This window comes from Amia ocellicauda, chromosome 6, assembly GCF_036373705.1.
Source record: "Amia ocellicauda isolate fAmiCal2 chromosome 6, fAmiCal2.hap1, whole genome shotgun sequence".
Taxonomy (NCBI): Eukaryota; Metazoa; Chordata; class Actinopteri; order Amiiformes; family Amiidae; genus Amia; species Amia ocellicauda.
Genome location: NC_089855.1, coordinates 29,091,184 through 29,111,784, shown reverse-complemented (window position 1 = coordinate 29,111,784; position 20,601 = coordinate 29,091,184). Strand labels below are relative to the sequence as shown.

Sequence of the window (20,601 nt, the reverse complement as noted above, 5' to 3'; positions counted from 1 at the left end):
TACATACACAGTTTCAATTTTTATATACAAGTTAAATATATTTATTTTATATAGTTTTTTGTATGGTAAAAGCAATATATTTACAGTTGTATTTTAATGTTTTTAAATTTAATTTAAAGCAATATCATTCAGTGACTAATTTTGTCACTTTATCTGAACTTAATTATTCTTTTTTAATTGTATATTATATCTTTTCTGAGTTTGCTAAACATTCATTTAGCTTCGAGGAAATTATACAGATTCCAGCCGATTGGTTTCTTGTTAGAACAAGGCGTGCTCCATAGGGATCACCACGTTTACAATATAGCTATATTCATATATATTCATATAAAATACATAAACCATTCATAAAAATGCATTCATAAGAGATTGAGATAGATTGCGATTCAAATGATTTGCAGAATTTAAGAAAATCGAACAAAAAGTGGTGTTTGTGCCTCACTTTGTTGCAGTACTGCACATTGGCAGGCTGCAGTGTACTACAAACTTCAATAGCTCAGAAGGAGTGTGTGTGCTGGGCTGAAGTGCACTGACCCTTCAGATAACACTCCTAGTAACAGACTAAAGACTTGTGTGGCTTCTCACTACAGCCTGGGCAAAGCATGGCATCTTTACTGCAGGACAGTCTGTGTGAGATTAGCCTGCAGGCTCCTCCACCAAGCAAGGACTACTACCATCTGAAAGTCTCAAAGGAAGAGGTATTATTATTATTATTTGTATTATTGCTAGTATTGCTATTGTATTTAATAGTACAAATATGAGAAGACACATATGTACTTTATAATTATCTATATATGTATGTTTGTATTTATGTATGTATGCATGTATCTAAGTTTATATGATCATACCTAGTGTTGCACTTATGCATAGAAATTAAAAAAGGACCTTAAAGATTGTATTCGAAGGCTATTCCAAATGTTCCATAAGATATATCATATTTTTCTAAAGGGTAGGTGATTACATGTTCCACAGTGTCAAATGTTGCCTAGTCAAGATAGCAACAGTATACAAGTTATGTCTATTGAATGTACATTAAGAGGCATTTTGTTTACTATGCTGAAAGCACCATTATCAGTTTACTGATATTAAACCGTAGTATGATTTAATATCATATATTGACCCTAACTGACTAATATGAATCTGAGAGAAACGGAAGCAAATGCAGGTAACCTCTGGGGTCCCTGTCTGGTGTCAGGTAGTGCTGAGAGTGTGGAAGGTGACCAACCCCTGCAAAAATGCACGAGCCCTCCCAGGAGAGGACAGGAAGTCACACCGGGAACTTCTGGTTGACAACCAAATGCAGGGTATGTGAGCTAAAAGAGTATGTATTTTTACAAGAATCAGGATCATAGACGACAAGAAAAAACTGCATTACAAAAAAAGAACCCATTGCCAATGTGTTTTAACTCTTCAACCACCTCTTTTGTTCTCTGCTCTGTGGTAAACTGATTTACTGCAACGCTTCATCACAAAAACAATGCATCATTTATTAGAGTGTTTATTTTGCTCTTACTTCCTCAATATATAGTGACTGTATAAGACATGTTAAGGGTTTCAATAAATCAATAAATGGGTGCTTTGTAGGCATGCCTGGGCACATCAGAAATGTGCCTCTTGTGTATTAGCAGGCAACAAGAATATACCTGAATGAGCTTGTTTAGCAACATCTAAAACATGTGTGATGCTAATATCGTCATGGAGATTCAGCCTTCCACACATACAATATTCAGATCAGATGCATTCAATTCCATTCCCCGATCCAGAATCCACTTCTCTCTTACATCGGCACTTCAGACGATGCTCAACGATAGGAAATGCAGTAAATTATTGAAACGCCCTTTTCTGAGCCAGACTGCATCCTGGGGATTTGTTCATTTTTATGCACCAGCTCCATTCCATTCCTATTCCAATTTGAAACCTAACAATAAATAACTTTTCAAACACTGTGGCTCATTTTTTAACCCTACTGTATTTGCCTTTGTCTTCGTGCAGGTACAATAAAAAGAGTGTTTGGGCCAGAGACGCTGGAGTATATTGTGAATCTCTGTCAACAGCACTATGACTATCTTGTGCGGCTGCCTGAAAGTCTAATCATATGCATCCTATCATTTCTCAGTTGGGAGGATGTTAAGAGTATTTCTAGGACTTGCACAAGACTTCAACAGGTAATGATGTTGTATTGTTGTTATCACTGAAAATGAGAAAGGGCAACATGATCCAAACAGTAGTATAGACTTCAGAGGTCAGATTCGGAGGGATAAGGAGAGTTGACATCAGACTAAGGAGTAAACCTCAAGTTATAAAAGATTTACACACTTGAGGAATTGGCATGTTTTCAAAGTAAAGGAGCCATCTGCGGCTAATGCAGGATCGTGTTTTCCAATCTCAGGTGTGCAACAGCGATGGGTTTTGGGAGCAAGCTGAGCGAGTTCGCTGTGGCACAGGCAGTGCGCCGCTGGAAGGATTGAGTCCGGCAATCCAACAGAAGCTGCTGGTTTTCCGCAGACGCCGTGCTCTCCTGAACAAATCCAGACAGCAGAGGAGAAAGAGCACCACGGGATACTTTTAACTAAACTAGCCAGTGACACCAACAGAGCTTTACACTGGAACCCACAGATGAGAAGGTACAAACTCGATCATAGTCCAAGATGTTTATTTTGCACTTTGTTGACAGTGACTGAGTGGAAATCGGATTAGACAAGCCTTAAACAGAATACAATTACATCACTTCATTGTGCGTGCTAAAATACTTCGTCGTGTTATTGTATTTTATCAAATGGTTTTGGTATTCGTGGGGAAAAATAAAAAAACTATGGAATGAATATTGCTAATAACGGGATCTAATTGTAATGTGAACATAATGGCATATTACACATTTCAGTCAATTAAAACCCATGCTTCAAAGATAAAAAGATATCTGTCAAATGATATAGCTCTATTCAAAATTTAAATTGTATCCCCTATGTAGAAAATACAAATTTGAGCTACAACTGTAAAATACTGGACTTTCTTTCTTCATCTATAGACTGTGGTGATAACCCAAAATACAAACATTTTGTTCATATCATCTAAAGAGAGCAATACTGTCTGTTAGTGACCAGACTTTTCCATTCTTCGGCCAATCATATCCCCACACACACTTTCACTCAAATTGAATCAAACAAGAGAATGTCTGTACAAAACAAAAACAACACAATATTACAAGATATAATAATACTATATGTATATTACAAGATATAAAAATGTGAACAATATTAACTTTTGAAAGGGCAACACACAGGAAAAATAATTTTGCGCAGAAAAATCAAAAGTCAAAAATAAATACGTTGATGTATTTTCATGACATAAACATTACATATGTACATACTGTTTTAAAATATATACTGTAAATTACCTAGCCAGCAATGCAATACCATAATAGATATATATTTTTCAATACATAATTTTTTCACTATATATCTTCTTTCTGATAAATAGTTATATCTTAAATGTATAAACATATATTTATCTACATTCTAATGGAATTAGTTGCCATACACTACAAAATACATGTATAATAACATCTTACTAAATGATGAGGTATTCAATGTCAATAGGCAGGTGGCAGATACAGTTTAGGTGTGCAGTTTAAGTGCACTTTCAGTATAAAACAATGTATATTCTTTTAGTCTCGTCTACAAATAAAAACAGTAAACTTATCAGGCAGTGAGTGACATCTGGCACTAAGCTCAAACACGGCTGAAAAAGTTTTATCTGTAGCTACACAGCACGGTGCATTCATCCAAACTGAATTGAACGTCACAAGCGTTAAATTCATTTGATGGTCTTTACAATTTTAACAATATGTAAAAAAGGAAAACGAACAGAAAAAGGTGCCATAGTATTTAGGAACTATTCTTCTCCAAAAACATCAGGAGAATGTCGGGAACAAATACAGTAAAATTCCTCACGCGCAGGACCGCATGCAGCTTGTCACTACTCGTCCCCACTCTTCTCCGATCCGGTTCCTGTTGCTAGATCGTACTTCCTGTCCCCGGTGTCCTCTGGAGAGACGTTGGAGCAGTCATAGGATTTGCCTCCAGATCCGACTCGGGTGCGACTCCGGGCCCCGGGCTGGTACAGTTGCATAGCGGGGCGGTCCTGGCCCAAAAGGAGGCGAAGACAAGAAAGAAAAAGAAACAACACACTCCATCATAAATAAAAATGCCCCGTTTGCACAACACAGTGTCCGATGGGAGTGCTATCATGTACACTGCCAAGCCAAGGAGACGATGCCTACTAATGTTCAATTACAAATTCCTGCCTTCAGTGTTTGTTTTTTAATGATTCAATTAAACACAGAAGTGTGGAAAACTGAAGTGTGGTTAAGACCTATAAGCATGTGTCGGCCCTTACCACATGTGCCATTTTATGTCATATCAGCGCTCTTCTCCGTTCTTATTGGTGTGTGTTTATGGTGTTCAACACTGATAGCCCCTGAAACATAATATACATTCCCTTTCACACCCCAGCCTATGTCAATGGGAAGTATTGGCAGTGCACAACCCTCCCCAAGCTGACCCTGCAAGCAGCATGATAATGGAGTCAGCCAGTGTGTAGGTAAAGACCATGCACTGCTCACTATAGGTTAATTAGTTTCACTTATGTGTCACATTTGAGTGGTTTTTGATTTTACTTAACAAGAAATGCCACTCAATACTTCATTGTTCCCATTTTACAATGTAGGACTATATGTCAAATGATGCAAATGCCATTTTTATTGACAGCAAAAGACAGCAGTAAAGCTTTGGTTGATTCATATCTAAGGAATACATATGGCTTCCCTCATCAGAACATGGAACAAGGAACCATTCGCAGAATTACAAAAGAGCTAGGGGAGAAATATGATAAGACTAGGGCACAGCATATTCTGCTTGCGGTCAATGCAACGATCGTATGGGTTTTGTATAACAGAATGACACGATACCCATTACTTTTTTTCATATATCCCTTCCAAGAGGAGAAAGTACAAAAAATGTTGCATAGTGGTCCTGTCCCCCAATGTCTTCTCTTCGTAAGACTCTTATTGTTAAATATGTTTTTTCTGTTTAATTCCGTGCCTATTGTATCCCCAGACCACATATATACGATGTTCTTCAGGGCAAGGGGTGCAGAGCGGTGATGGAGGGCTGCAGTGTTTTTAGGTTGTCTTTCCACCTGCCCAACCTCCAGGACCAGAGCTGCGCACTCCACTGCTCGAGGGATACTCAAATCTATTTGTAAGCTTTTGGAGACTAAAGGAAGGGGGAAGGAAGTCAATTGTGTCTGCTGGGTTTATCATAGGTCTTTCCTTTGGCTTTTGCTGTCAAAATCAGGCAATTCCCTGGATGGAGCCTCCCCTCGACGCATAAGGCCATTCCCTCCCCTGGGTTCGAGAGCTCGAAAGCTAGCTGTACCTTCACTGGCAGAGCCCCTCCTATCACGTCACGCCCCTCTGAGTGGGAGGTCCTTTTCTCTTGATGCACTAACACAGACTGAGAAACACGGGCCGTCCATCAATTTCAGCTCACTGCAGCCATAGTTTGATTCAAGCTAAACCGGCTTAACAGAGATGTGCTGAAATGCAGCGTACAACTAATAACACAACAAATTGGTTTGGCTGACACTAGGTACAGAGTTTCTTCCATTTGCCACATGTATGGAGTCAGTAGAGGGAATAATGGAGGGGTGACATTTGTGACAATGCCTAACTTTATTAGACATTAATATCGATTCTTGTCTACATATATTATAAATGTATATATATATATATATATATATATATATATTTCCCTGCTACATTCATTAAACATTCTCAGAATTCAACTACGATATATCTGATTACGTAAACAGTTAAAAAACAAAGACATTTTCTGTAGACCTCAAACCTATTGCTATGGTCTCCAAACCCAATTAACATGCTAATCATGCATTTGTTTTTGTATTCTGTTGCTTCTTACCTGACTACTACCATATGGAAAATGAAAACAAGCATGAACAAGCAAGTGTAGAGCAATAATAAGAACACAATCATTATAAAACAAATCTGCCCTTATTGATAGCAAGAGTGGAAGAGTATTTTATAAGTGTGATTCCAGGCAATTTGAAGCAGGTTAAAACCAATACTCAGCTACAGCCTGGGTATAAAAATGGCAAGATTAATGTCATTGTACTGTAAACTGGCTCAGTGTCATTGGATTTTCAATCCTATAATCCTCTGAATGTTTATTTTCCATATTAATTTTCATATTTCAGTGGTTGTTAAAATCAACGCCAGCCTTCGTAAATTAATATAGCTGCCTAAATCCTGGCAATTATTACCGCCCCCCCCCCCCCCCCCCCCCCCCCAAAAAAAAAAGGATGGGCACAGCAGCTACTCCTACTGCGGAGACCTGGGAGACAAACTGGGCAAGGACGACCGGGCTGACGACATTTGACGACATGTACCCCCTAACCCAAACAGAACAAATAAACAAAAGCAATACTGTTACCAAGGGTTTACTCAGTATTTTGAAAATAAAACAATACAGTGAATTGTTTCTTTACCACCTAGTTGGCACAGGCAGAAACAAAAATGTAAAATATATGCCCCCATCCTAAACTGCAGCATGGACACCAGGAAAGCATCACCAATTGTGATTACTGGTGAATTGGTGTGAATTACACTTTCATTAAAGTCTTCAATGTCATCCTTCTTCAAACAAAACAAATCAAACGAAAACTAATCTACGTCACGGCTCGGCCCTGTCTTGCTCACCTTGTTGCGTATGCGCTCCTTCCTGGACCCCATGTCGTCAGCCCGGTCGTCCTTGCCCAGTTTGTCTCCCAGGTCTCCGCAGTAGGAGTAGCTGCTGTGCCCGTCCTTCTTGGCTCGGTCCTGACAGTATCCCTTGCCCCACTTGGTCTCCTCTTTGCGCCGCATGAACTTGTCGAACTCGTAGTGGTGCCTCTGCCTCCGGCGCTCCTCGTCTCGGCCTCTCTGCCGGTCAGGATCCTTCTCCCGCAGCCTCCTCCCGTGCTCACGTTGCTCTCGGTCGCTGTCGGCATGCGCTCTGTGCGGGCAGGGTGGAGATACTGAATTACTCTCATACCCTAAACTGGGCCTCTTATGATATTACAGCTTTACACTACCAGTTTGACTGTGGAAACACTGTTGCTCTGTTACTGATTTGAAACAGGAGGCCGACACTTGGTTTTATAGTGATCTTTCACAAGACAAAATATAACAAAGGAACTTGTTGACTACAATTACTTAATGGCTTAATGGAATGGCTTAACATGGGATGTAAACAGTTGCAACAGTTATGATCTCTGCTACTTCTTTCTATATTAGCTTCTTCACAACGCAAAGCACAAATCTGCAACCTATCGCAGCTTAATCTAACGCAACTATTTACAAATCAAAATGTGACACAGTTACAACTTTGAAATTTGTGATTTGTGGAGGGATCAAAGTTTTGATTTGGTTTTTCAGATTTTAGTCAACTACAGCAGTATGTCCAGGTTTGAAAATAGAAAGCTTCTTACTTGTCTTTTGAATCTTTGTCTGGGTGTTTCATTTTCATGTGTCCAGATAAAGAGGATTTACCCCATTTGCTCTTCTCAGTGTCTCCACTGTCTCCCTTTTCCTTCAGCCTGTCTGTGTCCACATCATCCTCTTTCTCAGGCTTTTTTAGGAGCTGGGGAGAAATTTAAACACCATAACCATGTAATGTTTAACTTTTAAAATGAGCCACATACATCATTGATTTAGGGTTTCATCTCATGTTGACTACATTATTGGTTTCTTATAAACTAGCATGATATGTATGTATTTAAAAAAAATATATGTTTAAGGCCTATAGGATGTTCCAGTTAGGGTTGAAGTAAACAAACATTACTCTCAAAAGAATAGACACTGGCACAAATAACAGACTCAGACAAATTAAAGCAGAACACATTTGATATTTCAATATCACATACTAACAGACATACAGTTAGGTCCATAAATATTTGGACAGTGACACAACTGTCATCATTTTGGCTCTATACGCCACCACAATGCATTTGTGAAACAATCAAGATATGTTTTAAAAGTAGACTTTCATCTTTATTTTGAGATTAGTTACATCCAAATTGGGTGAATGGTGTAGGAATTACACCAATTTGTATATGTGTTCCCCCCAGTTTTAGGGGCTCAAAAGTATTTGGACAAACTAACATAATCATGAGTTAAATTGTGAGTTTCAATACTTGGTTGCAAATCCTTTGCAGTCAATGACTGCCTGAAGTCTGGAACCCATAGACATCAGCAGATGCTGGGTTTCTTCCCTGGTGATGCTCTGCCAGGCCTGTACCTCAGCTGTCTTTAATTCCTGCTTATTCTTTGGGTATTTTGCCTTCAGTTTTGCCTTATAAATCAATACAAACCAATCAGATAGAGAGAGCAAAAACATTTGGTGTTGCTAAATCAGCTACGTGGTACATTCTTAAAAAGAAAGAACACACTGGTGAGCTCAGGAACACCAAAAGGCCCAGAACACCACAGAAAACAACTGTGGTGGATGACAGAAGAATTATTTCCCTGGTGAGGAAAAACCCCTTCACAACAGTTGGCCAGATCAAGAGCAGCCTCCAGGAGGTAGGCATGTCTGTGTCAAAGTCAACAATCGAGAGAAGACTTCACCAGAGTAAATACAGAGGGTTTACCACAAGATGTAAACAAGAAACAGGAAGACCAGATTAGAGTTTGCCAAAAAACATCTAAAGAACCCTGTACAGTTCTGGAACAACATCCTATGGACAGATGAGACAAAGATCAACTTGTACCAGAATGATGGGAAGAGAAGAGTATGGAGACGGGAAGGAACTGCTCATGATCCGGAGCATACCACCTCATCTGTGAAGCATGTTATGGCATGGGCATGTATGGCTGCCAAGGGAACTGGTTCCCCTGTATTTATTGATGATGTGACAGCTGACAAAAGCAGCAGGATGAATTATGAAGTGTCTAGGGCTATATTATCTGCTCAGATTCAGCCAAATGCTTCAAAACTCATTGGACAGCACTTCACAGTGCAGATGGAAAATTACCTGAAGCATACTGTGAAAACAACCCAAGACTTTTTTAAGGTGAAGAAGTGGAATGTTCTGCAATGATCAAGTCAATCACCTGACCTGAATCCAATTGAGCAGCATTTCACTTGCTGAAGGCATAATGCAGGAACTAAAGACAGCTGCAGTGCAGGCCTGGCAGAGCATCACCAGGGAAGAAACCCAGCATCTGCTGATGTCTATGGGTTCCAGACTTCAGGCAGTCATTGACTGCAAAGGATTTGCAACCAAGTATTGAAACTCACAATTTAATTAATGATTATGTTAGTTTGTCCAATTACTTTTGAGCCCCTAAAATGGGGGGGACCACATATAAAAATTAAAGATGAAAGTCTACACTTAAAGCACATCTTGATTGTTTCCTTTCAAATCCATTGTGGTGGTGTACAAAATGATGACAATTGTGTCACTGTCCAAATATTGATGGACCAAACTGTATACATATATTTTAGGCACTTATTACATTAAGGAGATTTATTTTCCTGATACTACATTATCAAAGGAACCAGGATAATCCCTATCTGAAAGTAACGGGTGTGATTATTGTATTAAGGAAATCTGCAACCTGTTACACCTATTTCCTGCCCGAATGGCATATGCATCAAAGCTGACAGCATTCCTTGAATCGATACTACACACTCTAAACCACGAAAGATGGGCTGTAATTATTGCAGATGCTGTTGGCTGGCTCGCTCACGCATTCAGCAGCACGATACGTTGTTTGATTTTCAGCCTATAATCCCCGCTAGAAAAAGATAAAATGAGACCTTGATCTTAATTTCCTTCTCTGCCAGCTTCTTCTGCTTCTCGACCTCCTTGCGTTTACGTCTTTCTTCCTCCCTACGCTTTCTCTTCTCCTCCTCCCTCAGGCGCTTCTTCTCCAGCTCTCTGCGACGTCTCTCCTCTCTCTTCTCCTCCCTGATTCTCTACAAAATGAGGCAGCTGTTTTTAAACTGCCCGTGCATGATTGCGCTGTCTTTGGCTACAGCACAAGAGGGCAGTTAGATCTGGTTACCTTTTGCAAGCGCATGGATACCTTTCAACAACCTGCTATGGGATTGAGCAGTGTCTTGATTAATGTTCTATTTTTCAGGTTTGATTGTGTAAGGTATTCAAATCCATTTAAGAAGGCATAGAATGATGGTGGAATCTCCTGACATGGTGGGCGACATTCAAAATGCATGTTATTACTAATAGTGCTGGAACCAAGTCTAATTAATAAATTATCAGATTATTTTAAAATAATTAATATGCATTGTTATTAGCACAATCGACTTCTTATACTATAATTTTGATACAAGAAATTACTGCATATATAAAGAGAGAGAAAGAGAGAGAGGGAGAAAGAGATAGATATAGATCAGTGAAGAGATACACATGTTCCTACCTGTTTTTCTAGTTTCTTATTTTTTATGTATTCCAGAAGTGGTGTTGTTCTTTTAGCTGTAAAAAAATAACCATATACATGTTTTTTCACTAGGAGCATTGCATTTGTGTAGTGCTGGGTGGTCAAGTGTTTTAGTCATGGAATGTTCTGTTACAAAGCCTAGAAAAAACAAAAATCCTTGGAATACATTATGATTATTGTCCTCATAATGAGTAATTATGCTCCTGATACTGTACAATTTCGCTAACCCCACTATTTCCTCATGTGAGGCTTGACTCCTAAGGGCTGGTGAGTGAAGCGTATGTGTCTGTCCTTTGAACTCTTTGTTGTACTCATCACGATTGTGTTGCTGAAATATCAAGCTACCCAGACATCTACTGTCAGAGAAATCCTCTAAAGCGTCATAGAGACATCCCCAATGTCTGTTTTGTTCATTTGCCTTTCTTTTGTTATTTATTTAGAACCCCTCCAGGGATTTTGAAGACTCTTCCATGAGGAGGATATAATTGATTTACTTTGTTGTTATCCACAGCGTAAAGGTGTTGAATAAAAACACCTGTCAGCTAAATCTGAAGTCTCTGTGTCCTCTGCTCCCTGTCACAATTGCCTTGAAAAGAAAAAAATCACTTACCTATGAGCTCTCTGGTCTTTGCTTCGATTTCTCCCAGCAGTGTCTCGGGATTGGCTGTGGCCTTCTCCTCATCGCCACAATAATTTTCCAAAAACTTTTTGTATTCAGGATCTGAAGGAAAGGCAACAACATAATTTCATATATACCAACAAGAAGGGGACAAGTTCAACCACAAGGAGCACGGCTTCTAAAGCATTTTGAATTGTTAATTACAATTAGAGAGGAATATTGTCAATGATAGCAAATGCTATTTCAATTTGAAACCAGTACTAAGCTGTTCCTATGATAAACAATTAAAGAGGGCAAAGAAATCCATAAATACCTTCTTCAATACTGCCGGCTTTGGCATCTTTCTTTTTAAGCTTCTTCTTTGAAACTTTTTGAAAAGGTGCAAATTCTACGACAGCAGGATATTCCTGACCTGAATAAAAAAAACCTGTGTTAGTGACCCCAGCATTACTGTTTTGGTGAAACACAGAAGGTGTGTTTAGGTTTGCTTGTCTGTTAAGATGGCTGTTCTTTCTAGAATACAACTGAAACATCAACTAGTCAAAGCACGGTACTTGAGCCAATTACATTATGAAATCAGTTCACACAATGCAGTTAATTGGTACGCACAACGAGTTAATTGCCTTATAATTAGGCAAAGGATTACCTTTGTTATCAATGAAAACGTATCCATCAAAGCGGTCTCTAAAGAGAACAATGTCTTCAGGGTTCTTAAAATTAATGTAAGCTCTGGAGAAAAGGTGTGGATAAAGGCTGCAAGACAAAAAATGTGAAATGCATTATACACAATTCCTTTCTCAACTAGCTCTCCTAAGTAATACTTCTGAAAATATATAACCAGCCATATGAGCAGAACCAATTTCATATACATCATGTTTAAGTAGTTTTTGTATCTGACAATGTAACAATGAATATGCTTTGCAGTTTATTGGCCTGCTTCTTAGATAAACAGTATGTATATTTACCAAACTGTACCATTAGACTGACAAATATTAAGCCTGCTTTAAAAAGTGACACCCAAGCATGAAAGCAAACCCCACTAGCACTGCCTAACACAATCAGATGTCACAAAAGGACCACTGTCATGTTACTCAAACTTCCTGATAGACAGAATCATTTTGAATTTTACCTTTGATCAGCTGAAAAGAATTCAAAATAGTCATACGCAGGTAAAGGATTCAGTTGATCTTCAAGCTGTTCCTTTGACAGATTAGGAGGGAGGCGCCGAATAACCACCTGTAAAATATGTTAGTGTAGGTTCGAAGCTCATTAAAATAGCTACAATTATTAATACTATTACAATGATAGCTATTATTACTTTGCTCAGTAAAGCTTTAAGGGGATTATCGGCTCAGTTATTGATTCTATACTCAAGAGGGATATTTATGTCTGAATTTATACTTTTTTAATATCTGCTTTGTCCTTATATATTGATGGTTCATTGTAGATTCAAGATAACTATACACATAAAGGCAACAATAAATCCAAGCATACCAACTTGACCATCACAACACAATCAGTCAAATAAGAAGTTATCTGCGATCCCCACTTTTGGTAGCCATTTATTTCTTATTTGTGACCTTACAGCTAAATATCTTTGGCAGCATACTTCTGAAATGAGTGACTAGGGAATATAAACTTAAAAAACAATACAGTCCTGCAGGGAGTTGGGCTGTCTTCAATCCTCACTTGCTTAGTCAGCAATGGTTCAATTGTTCAATCAGGTTCAACTGATAACACTTTTAGAAGGATAATTAAAAGACACTACCGACCTCAAACACCTGAAATCCCCAAATGGCCCTCTGATAATCATAATGGGGCAAGTATTATTGAGCCACCGGTCTCCCCTTTGAAAAACTGCAGTATGCTTTGATAATATTTATTTAGGAGTCTCGTCATATTATCAAGCAATGGCTCCCCGTCCCTAATTCTCCAGTGTCACATGTCTCTTGATTTCTAGTTATAATCCCAGTAAAGAATCCAATACTGACAAGGTCACGCAATTGAGTTTCTGTTATCACAAAAGCTCTGTCTCGCCGCTTCGCAATGTTTTCTTGGGAACACGTGGTCAGGCTATTACATAACATGCCATTGTATGAATATTAATCCTCATTATCACCATCACATATCAATGCAATAGTAAGCCATTGTGTTTTCTGTAGATAAGGACATGCATCAACAACCAAGTGCCAATGTGTGCATCACCGCACATCCGTCCAGGCGATATTTGAGCTTGTTCGCGTGCCCCATTTATTTACTTATTTGTTGATTGGGGTTTTTTCTCGCTCATACTGATAGAAAAACTGGGAAAAAGCTCTACAATGCAGAATCATTTGAAGCAGAAAGTGAAACATCGCTATGCCTAGCTGCGCTGCTTATTTCAAAGGCACATACTATAGTGAACATTTCACATACAAATCAGTCACCCAAGCGCGTCAGCTATACTACACAACTGCTTTTTTGTCTTTTGACGTATATATTCAACATTAAGTTGCACAGCTGCCCTCGCCTCAATGTGCCCGGCTGTGCCCGGCTGTGCCCGGCTGCCCCACTGACCGCAGCGTCGCTGTCTGTGGTGCTGATCCCCGGCTTCGCCTCCATGTCCATGCCTCCTACTGTACTGCGCTTAAAAACAGTCCCAACACCGCCCTGAATACCTTTGTGAAGACCTCTTTTTTCTCTTCCTTGTGCTTCGTGTTGGTCGGGATTCCGTCCTGGTCCCTCGGCAAGTCCCTGAACTGTATTTCGACGATCCTCCTCTCCCGGCCGCCGGTCAGCAACTCCTTCTCGGACCTCATTTCTCTGTCCGCGGTCAGGGTGACAGCCCCGCTCGCGAGAACTGAGGCCAAGTACCGCGAGATTTGAGCGGGCAGCCGAGCCTCACAAGATCCCACTGACTGTGTTTGTGTGACATTACCGCACATCAGGGGCATTTCATCAAAGGCTTTGTGACGTGCGTCTGTGCCACATACAGGACCAGTGTCAGCTATAAGCAGACTAGGGTTGCTTAGGGCCCCGAGAAGGCCTGGGGGGCCCTAATGTGAGGGATCCACAATTGTTGTTTTAAGCATCAGATTTATTGTAAATAATACATTTCAAAAATTAGGGCCCCAACTATGCTAGCACCGACACTGGCTAGATATTAGCTGGCAGTGCTTTCAATGCTGAATTACATATTTTAAAGGTTACATGCAAACTAGTTTTTATCGGCAAGTGTTATGTAGGTATTGCAGGTATGTTGTACCTTAATTTAAAACTACTCATACTATTCATTTAATAATAATCATAATAATCATAATCATAATAATCATAATGTCATGTTAATTGAAAACACCTGTTAAAATATCGTTTCAGCTTCTAATATTTCTGTTATGAATTATGTTGGACAATTTAAATAAAAGCAATACCTTGGTCTCTACCATACGTATATTAAAATACTTCCAATAGTTCTATGACAGAAAGGTGCCAATCATTCCACTTTATGAGTATTATTTCATCATTGTGGCTAATAACAGAAGACACACAAAGGCAGAATTTAAGAGAAACTGTTTATTTTTGAATAACAAAGGAAAACATACCAACATGAAAACATTAGGTAAATATTAATGAAAGTTAAATAAACAGATGAAGACAATTCACCTATTTACAATAGCTGTTTTCCAACTCATCTTACAAGAGGCATTGTCAAACTAGTCGTTAAACAAAACAAGACATAGCACACAAACAATTGAAGAAAATACGTTTTCCAAGAATGTTATAAAAAGGTTAAATCTACAACACACTCCTCCTTCTTTATAAAGTTCTTCTTTTGTGCGGCTAATATATATATATATATATATATATATATATATATATATATATATATATATATATATATATATTAATATACGGAAGTACCTGTCAAATTAATACAGAAAAGCTGCAGCAAAACCATATCAAAATTATTTAAATAAAAGGTAGAAGATTGGTAGTTTTTTTTTAAAAGAAGGCATTTCCTAAAACCCATTTTAAATAGAAAAAATATATATATATATAATTAATTATTATAGCAATAAATATTGCACATTGCCACAAGACATCCACAACTCCGTTACAGAAGAGGGGAATCAAAATGCCATAGGGTTGGACACATTCTTGTGTAGGAGTTATTTGTGCAAAATGTGTGATGTCAATGATATTCATAAACTATCTAGGAAGTAGACAAACTAGATCAAAGAGGTGAATTTAACACATGGATAGAATCTTTATCTCACTAAACTAAAGCTGTAAATTGAGTACATTTATCCTCTAGGCTAGAGAGAGAAGTGAAGGGATCCACTCCATACACAGGAAGGGAAAATCAGAGAAAATGGACAAGACCCAATGACAACAGTGACAAAGTAACAAAGGCACTGCTTTTCAGCCCAAAGGCCGCTCCAGTGGTAGCTGAAATACAACAAAAATCCACTTTTAACCATTTAATCATTATTTATTTAATCATATATTCATATTAACTGAAAACATATATAATAATATAATATCATCCTATTCTTTGATGTTGGGTTGATGGGAGGGACAGGATTTAAAGTAATCCCACAATAAAAAAGGAGTAATACAGGTTTACAAACACAGTGCTTACATATATCTGCCAGAAAGGTCCACACACATTATTAAGGTATATTCTCTTGTTTTGCACTTTCTGTTCAAGGTATGGGATATACTCTTTGCAGGGATGGGCTCACTGAAATAAGGCTTAATATAGAAATTAAGTCACCATGGGGTTGTCACCATGTACTGTTGCTTGTCTCCTTTGAAAAATAAATTCTCTAGAGAGTATACTTACCTAATGTTAGCTCTGAAGATTTGAGTTCAATCCAGTATTCTACCCTTATTTTGACAACAGTAGCCCTGATTGCAATGAAAAGAAAATGTATTTCTTATAAAGAAGAAGAAAAAACCTATCCACTGGAAAAAATAAACATTTATTTAAAATAAAAACATTGAGAAGATGTATCTTATTTTATGTCTAACTTGACTTTATAGCTGATATCCATATAACTAACTTGCAGATACTGTGATTTTATTTGTTAACTTTGCTAGATTTTAAATGTATTATGTCTTCTAGACATATTTGTTATTGCTCACCATATCAAATCATTTAGAGATATCTTCAAATGACTTCCTGTATGTAGCCCAAGATTATCACTTCCTGTTAACTTGTTCATTCATTTCTATGTAACTGAATAAGGAAACAGGAAGTGATAATCTCAGCCAATATACAGGAAGTCATTTAAAGATATCTCTAAATGATTTGCATATATCTCTAAATGATTTAAAGATATCTGCAAATCATTTAGAGATATCTTTAAAAAGCACCTTATTTAGATACCTCTAAATCGTTTGCAGATATCTCTAAATCATTTGAAGATATCTTTAAATGCATTTAGAGATATCTCTAAATGATAATTTGGCTTGCCATAAATCCCTGGTCTCAAAGGATGGTTTGATGAATATAGCAGGAATCTCTTTAGTCTTGAAATGAAGATGGGCCAATTGACCTCCTGTCTTTCATCTTTCTAATGTTCAACTCTAAACTGTGCTCGGTGAAGCCACAGTGTACACAGCTGAATTAATGGATTACTAAGAGGACCAATTGGTGCAGGCTGACAATAATCTACCAAACCACAGGGGGCGCTGTTGTACAGTTGTCAAAGTAGGCCCAATATTTGCTCACCCAACTTCTCCCATCAGCTTTATTTCTTTACTATAATCCGATTCAGTTGCTTCTGCCCACACTTATCATTCTGTGCCAGTAAACAGTTGCAGTACTTACATGAATACAACTTTGTTAGGGCCATTTTTTGCAGGGGCCACCCAGGTATAAACCAACCCAGATTTATCTGTATTATTGCAATGAGTTACTGCGTTATTGGTTCCAAGTCCACACTTTAAAAGAAATCAAAATTGTTTAGTGAAAACAATGTAACAAACTATCATTATACACTGTTACAAACATTAAATGCAGCAAAGTATAAGAGAATAATAGTAATTGTGCATGAAAAAAATATGAACATGTACAAATTGTGTTTAACCAGTTCAGATAGCCTACATGTCATAAAGCTGCATACATAATTTGTGGTGGGATTACAAGCAAAAGTAATTTCAATAGTATCCTAAGGAAAATGTATATCTTAATCTTAAAAAAAAAAAAAAAAAAAAAAAAACATGCAAGACACAGAGTAATTTAATAGTGAATTAATGAGACTTACATTTAATGTTTTTGTATTAGTTGATAGATCTTTCCAAGTGCCAACAATGGCAGAAGTGTTGACATCCCTAGCCTCCAGCAAAATACCTCTATAGGGGACTGATGAATTTATGTACACTAGGAATAAATAGATAAATCAATAAATCAACAAATAATCTGACATATATAATTTCAAATAATCGTAATAATTGTATTATAGTTTTCTGAAAACTTTTTTAAGACGTTTAAATACGTTATAGACAATGTTATTGTTTTTACACGTTACGCATTGTGCTTAAGGACACATTTTGTGTATTTTTATAGTTTATGTTAGATTGCGTTCCATACAATTGTCTGTGTTCCTCCGAATACCTATACACAGCTCCTGCATTAAAATTGAACATAAAATGTGTTGTACTACTATTAACAAACACATTTGTTTGAAGTATATTTATATGTAAATGATACATTAAGCAGTGGAATATTTGTGCACCAAAGGGTTAAAAATAAACCCTACAATAACAAGATATATATGTGACAGAATACCATGAATATATAAACAAGCAAACACACACATACCTTTTATAATGCCTCCGAGCACGTATGTAGATGCATTCACAGTTACTGAGTAGGGAGAAGACATGTTGGAGAGGGTCGCGTTGGAATGGTTTGGAGTCATCATCACACATTGACCCACAGGGGCTCCAGTGGGATAGGACAGTATTGCGACCACCCAGCAGAGCAATAGCAAGAAGAGCGCAGTTTGACTCTTAACCTCCATTCTATTCATTTCTGTGAGTGTAAACTAGTGTCTGTACTGTCTGCTTTCGATGTCTGTGTTAAAGCAACCTGATCTCCCATAAAGACTGTTTTTATACCTGCAACTGGATACTGCAAGACGTCCTCATCAGGTGTGACTAACCATTGAAATATTAATCAGGCACAAAGAGGAAAAGCGTTGGTCAGAGCTGCGAGAAAAAGTTGAGTTTCCAGGAAGGTAACATGAAATGACTTGCAGAATATCTTGTGACTAGATTTATTCTACTTTAACCCTTTCTTCTGTCCTATGGGTTTAATAGTATGATATATGGGAATGGGACATGTTGTTGTTTTTTTAAGTTAAATAATCTATCTAGTGAGTTCTTAGCAAAAACATGTTTATTTTTTAAACATTTGAATAGTGATTGCTGCTGTGAGATGTCCTGCTCAGTAGGGGAGATTAAAATCAATGTAATATCTGAAATAGCAATTTAACTATTAACAAATAAACATCCTCATCTCATTTGATATAGTTGATTTAACAGATTAGGCTACATGATGTAAAATCCATAAAATCCATCTATTTAATAATAATAAAACATGTTTTCCTAATCCAAAACCATGACACCAAAATAGCTGCATATTATTGTACAATATTTAAACATGTTTTTACACAACCAGGAACTTGATGTAATACTTTATTATTATTATTTTATAGAAAAGCAGAACTATGTTGATTGCACACATTTAAAAAAAAGGATTTTGAATCTAAATCACATATTGTATGACTTACATTCAAGTACTTTAATTACTTTTTAATAATTTAATATTTTCTCAATTTACTTTAAACAAGGAACAGATTTGTCATGCAAACAGTTTACAAGTACATTTCGAAAACCACTGCCGATTCACCTAAATATGTTCATACTTTACATACAGCACAGTATAGAGAAATGTACAATATATATATATATATATATATATATATATATATATATATATATATATATATATATATATATATATTTTGTAATCATATTGTGGGTGTAGCCCAAAGGGAAAGGAACACTGTTGGCAAGTGTACAGACATTTCTTTCAACTGAAATGGACCAGTAACTTTTTAGTAAATACAAGCTGTTCATCACGAGTGTGTCCTGGTATAATCCTTGCACCACAAGCATGGATCTGCATCACCAGAACTTCAAAGACTGGGCCAACATTTTGACCAACATTGATGTATTAAACAGATATTGGTATAAATTGCATTTATAGATCGTTTACTTTGAATTCCAAATCCACTGAGTAATATGAAACGTGTCTTTAAATAACATAAATAAAAGAATAACCTGCTTTCATATTCAGATGTGTGGAGTATATATTTCTTATATCTTATACGATTCTTAACCTATAAATAATGATAATAGTGTTATTATTTATTCATTAGCAGACGTCTTTATCCAATGTGTATATTCAATGAACAGTAAGAAAATTAAAATGACACACAGACATAAACACAATCTTCTGCACAATTGTATACACTTATATGACACAGCACAGTATGGAAAAGCCTATGCTAGGATTACCTGACTATTGAAAATAAGTGTTCATTTGAAACTATTAAACCAGGCTTCTCCGGGAAGACCTCATAAAATAAAAATCTCATAATACAAATGCACAGAACTTTGCAAATAGAAAAGTCACACTATAGAAATGTAAAATGCATATAGAAATACAAATGTACTCAGTTCAGCAGAAGTAGTATTGCTATTTAAATAGGGGGAAATGCTATACTTTTTCAAGCAATTTAGGTCAACTGATCTGTAAAAAAAAAAAAAAAAATTAGGGAAATGAATAGAATTGAAGTGTTGACTGTTTTGGACTGCAAATAAATCAAGGTAAATTATACACCCCCTTGCTAATCTAGTCAAATGGCTAAGTTAATAAAACAGCTACAATAATACGCAAATATTGATAACTGTTACAAAATACCATTATTAAAAATGAGTTGACAGTTTTGTCTGTGACGACAAGTCACACAACAGTGCCACAAGGCAATCATTTGCTTAAATTGTTCGTTTAAACGCATGCATGTAATATCGCAGGTGTTTAAATTTTACAATTGAGGTATTTACTGCAAATGCAAGTGGCAGAAATACAAATTGCGGTCAGATATTGCATTGAGACTCACTGACAGCGATGAAAGCGTCGTTGAAAGTGTCGCCTACAGGGTTTGGTGGTAAGCAGAGGTAGGCAGTAGGGGCTGTGGTCGTGCTGCTGCTACCGTCTTTTGGTGGAGGGGGTCTCACTGTCGGAGGAGTCGCTGTCGCTGCTGCTGGGCTTGATGCTCGGCCGGGGCTGACAGAGAGGACTGGCCGCACTCGGGCTGCTGAAGGTACTCCACACGTCGGGGCTGCTCGGCTGGCTGAGGGTCCTACCGTGATAGTCCCGGGTAGGCACTAAACCAGGACACACAATCAG

At 37.5% G+C, this 20,601-nt stretch overlaps 3 protein-coding genes across 4 annotated transcripts; 1 reads left to right on the top strand and 2 right to left on the bottom strand.

The window, feature by feature from the left end:
* Positions 1 to 62: 62 nt before the first annotated feature.
* Positions 63 to 2,998, top strand: LOC136751300 (F-box only protein 36-like). Its single transcript, XM_066706789.1, has 4 exons — positions 63 to 698; positions 1,196 to 1,304; positions 1,993 to 2,165; positions 2,390 to 2,998. The coding sequence occupies exons 1-4, from the start codon at positions 603 to 605 to the stop codon at positions 2,567 to 2,569; spliced, it is 558 nt and encodes a 185-aa protein (XP_066562886.1). The 5' UTR covers positions 63 to 602; the 3' UTR covers positions 2,570 to 2,998.
* Positions 2,637 to 13,967, bottom strand: upf3a (UPF3A regulator of nonsense mediated mRNA decay). 2 transcript variants are annotated; one of them, XM_066706785.1, is made up of 11 exons: positions 13,796 to 13,967; positions 12,268 to 12,374; positions 11,785 to 11,891; positions 11,452 to 11,550; positions 11,130 to 11,240; positions 10,499 to 10,554; positions 9,879 to 10,037; positions 7,546 to 7,697; positions 6,776 to 7,070; positions 5,436 to 5,513; positions 2,637 to 4,140 (listed from the first exon to the last, which is right to left on the bottom strand). In XM_066706785.1, exons 1-11 carry the CDS (start codon positions 13,934 to 13,936, stop codon positions 3,976 to 3,978), a joined length of 1,470 nt encoding a protein of 489 aa, XP_066562882.1. In that variant the 5' UTR covers positions 13,937 to 13,967; the 3' UTR covers positions 2,637 to 3,975. The 2 variants fall into 2 exon arrangements, with proteins under 2 accessions (XP_066562882.1, XP_066562884.1); XM_066706787.1 differs by lacking the exon at positions 5,436 to 5,513.
* A 711-nt stretch (positions 13,968 to 14,678) lies between these two features.
* On the bottom strand, positions 14,679 to 18,260 carry LOC136751795 (putative defense protein 3). The gene is made up of 5 exons (XM_066707571.1): positions 17,944 to 18,260; positions 17,387 to 17,502; positions 16,951 to 17,063; positions 15,961 to 16,025; positions 14,679 to 15,563 (listed from the first exon to the last, which is right to left on the bottom strand). Exons 1-5 carry the CDS (start codon positions 18,152 to 18,154, stop codon positions 15,478 to 15,480), a joined length of 591 nt encoding a protein of 196 aa, XP_066563668.1. The 5' UTR covers positions 18,155 to 18,260; the 3' UTR covers positions 14,679 to 15,477.
* Positions 18,261 to 20,601: the final 2,341 nt, after the last annotated feature.

What these genes read in the sequence shown, in the direction of transcription:
- LOC136751300 (XM_066706789.1), top strand. Translation starts at nt 603, where the DNA reads ATGGCATCTTTACTGCAGGACAGTCTGTGTGAGATTAGCCTGCAGGCT. An exon ending in TGAAAGTCTCAAAGGAAGAG is followed by an intron (nt 699 to 1,195) that starts GTATTATTATTA and finishes GTCTGGTGTCAG; the next exon opens with GTAGTGCTGAGAGTGTGGAA. An exon ending in GGTTGACAACCAAATGCAGG is followed by an intron (nt 1,305 to 1,992) that starts GTATGTGAGCTA and finishes GTCTTCGTGCAG; the next exon opens with GTACAATAAAAAGAGTGTTT.
- LOC136751795 (XM_066707571.1), bottom strand. Translation starts at nt 18,154, where the DNA reads ATGAATAGAATGGAGGTTAAGAGTCAAACTGCGCTCTTCTTGCTATTG. An exon ending in CCTAACAAAGTTGTATTCAT is followed by an intron (nt 16,026 to 16,950) that starts GTAAGTACTGCA and finishes CATTGCAATCAG; the next exon opens with GGCTACTGTTGTCAAAATAA. An exon ending in ATCTTCAGAGCTAACATTAG is followed by an intron (nt 15,564 to 15,960) that starts GTAAGTATACTC and finishes GTTGTATTTCAG; the next exon opens with CTACCACTGGAGCGGCCTTT.
- upf3a (XM_066706785.1), bottom strand. Translation starts at nt 13,936, where the DNA reads ATGAGGTCCGAGAAGGAGTTGCTGACCGGCGGCCGGGAGAGGAGGATC. An exon ending in AGCCGGCAGTATTGAAGAAG is followed by an intron (nt 11,241 to 11,451) that starts GTATTTATGGAT and finishes CCTTTCCTTCAG; the next exon opens with ATCCTGAATACAAAAAGTTT. An exon ending in GACAAAGATTCAAAAGACAA is followed by an intron (nt 7,071 to 7,545) that starts GTAAGAAGCTTT and finishes CTGCCCGCACAG; the next exon opens with AGCGCATGCCGACAGCGACC.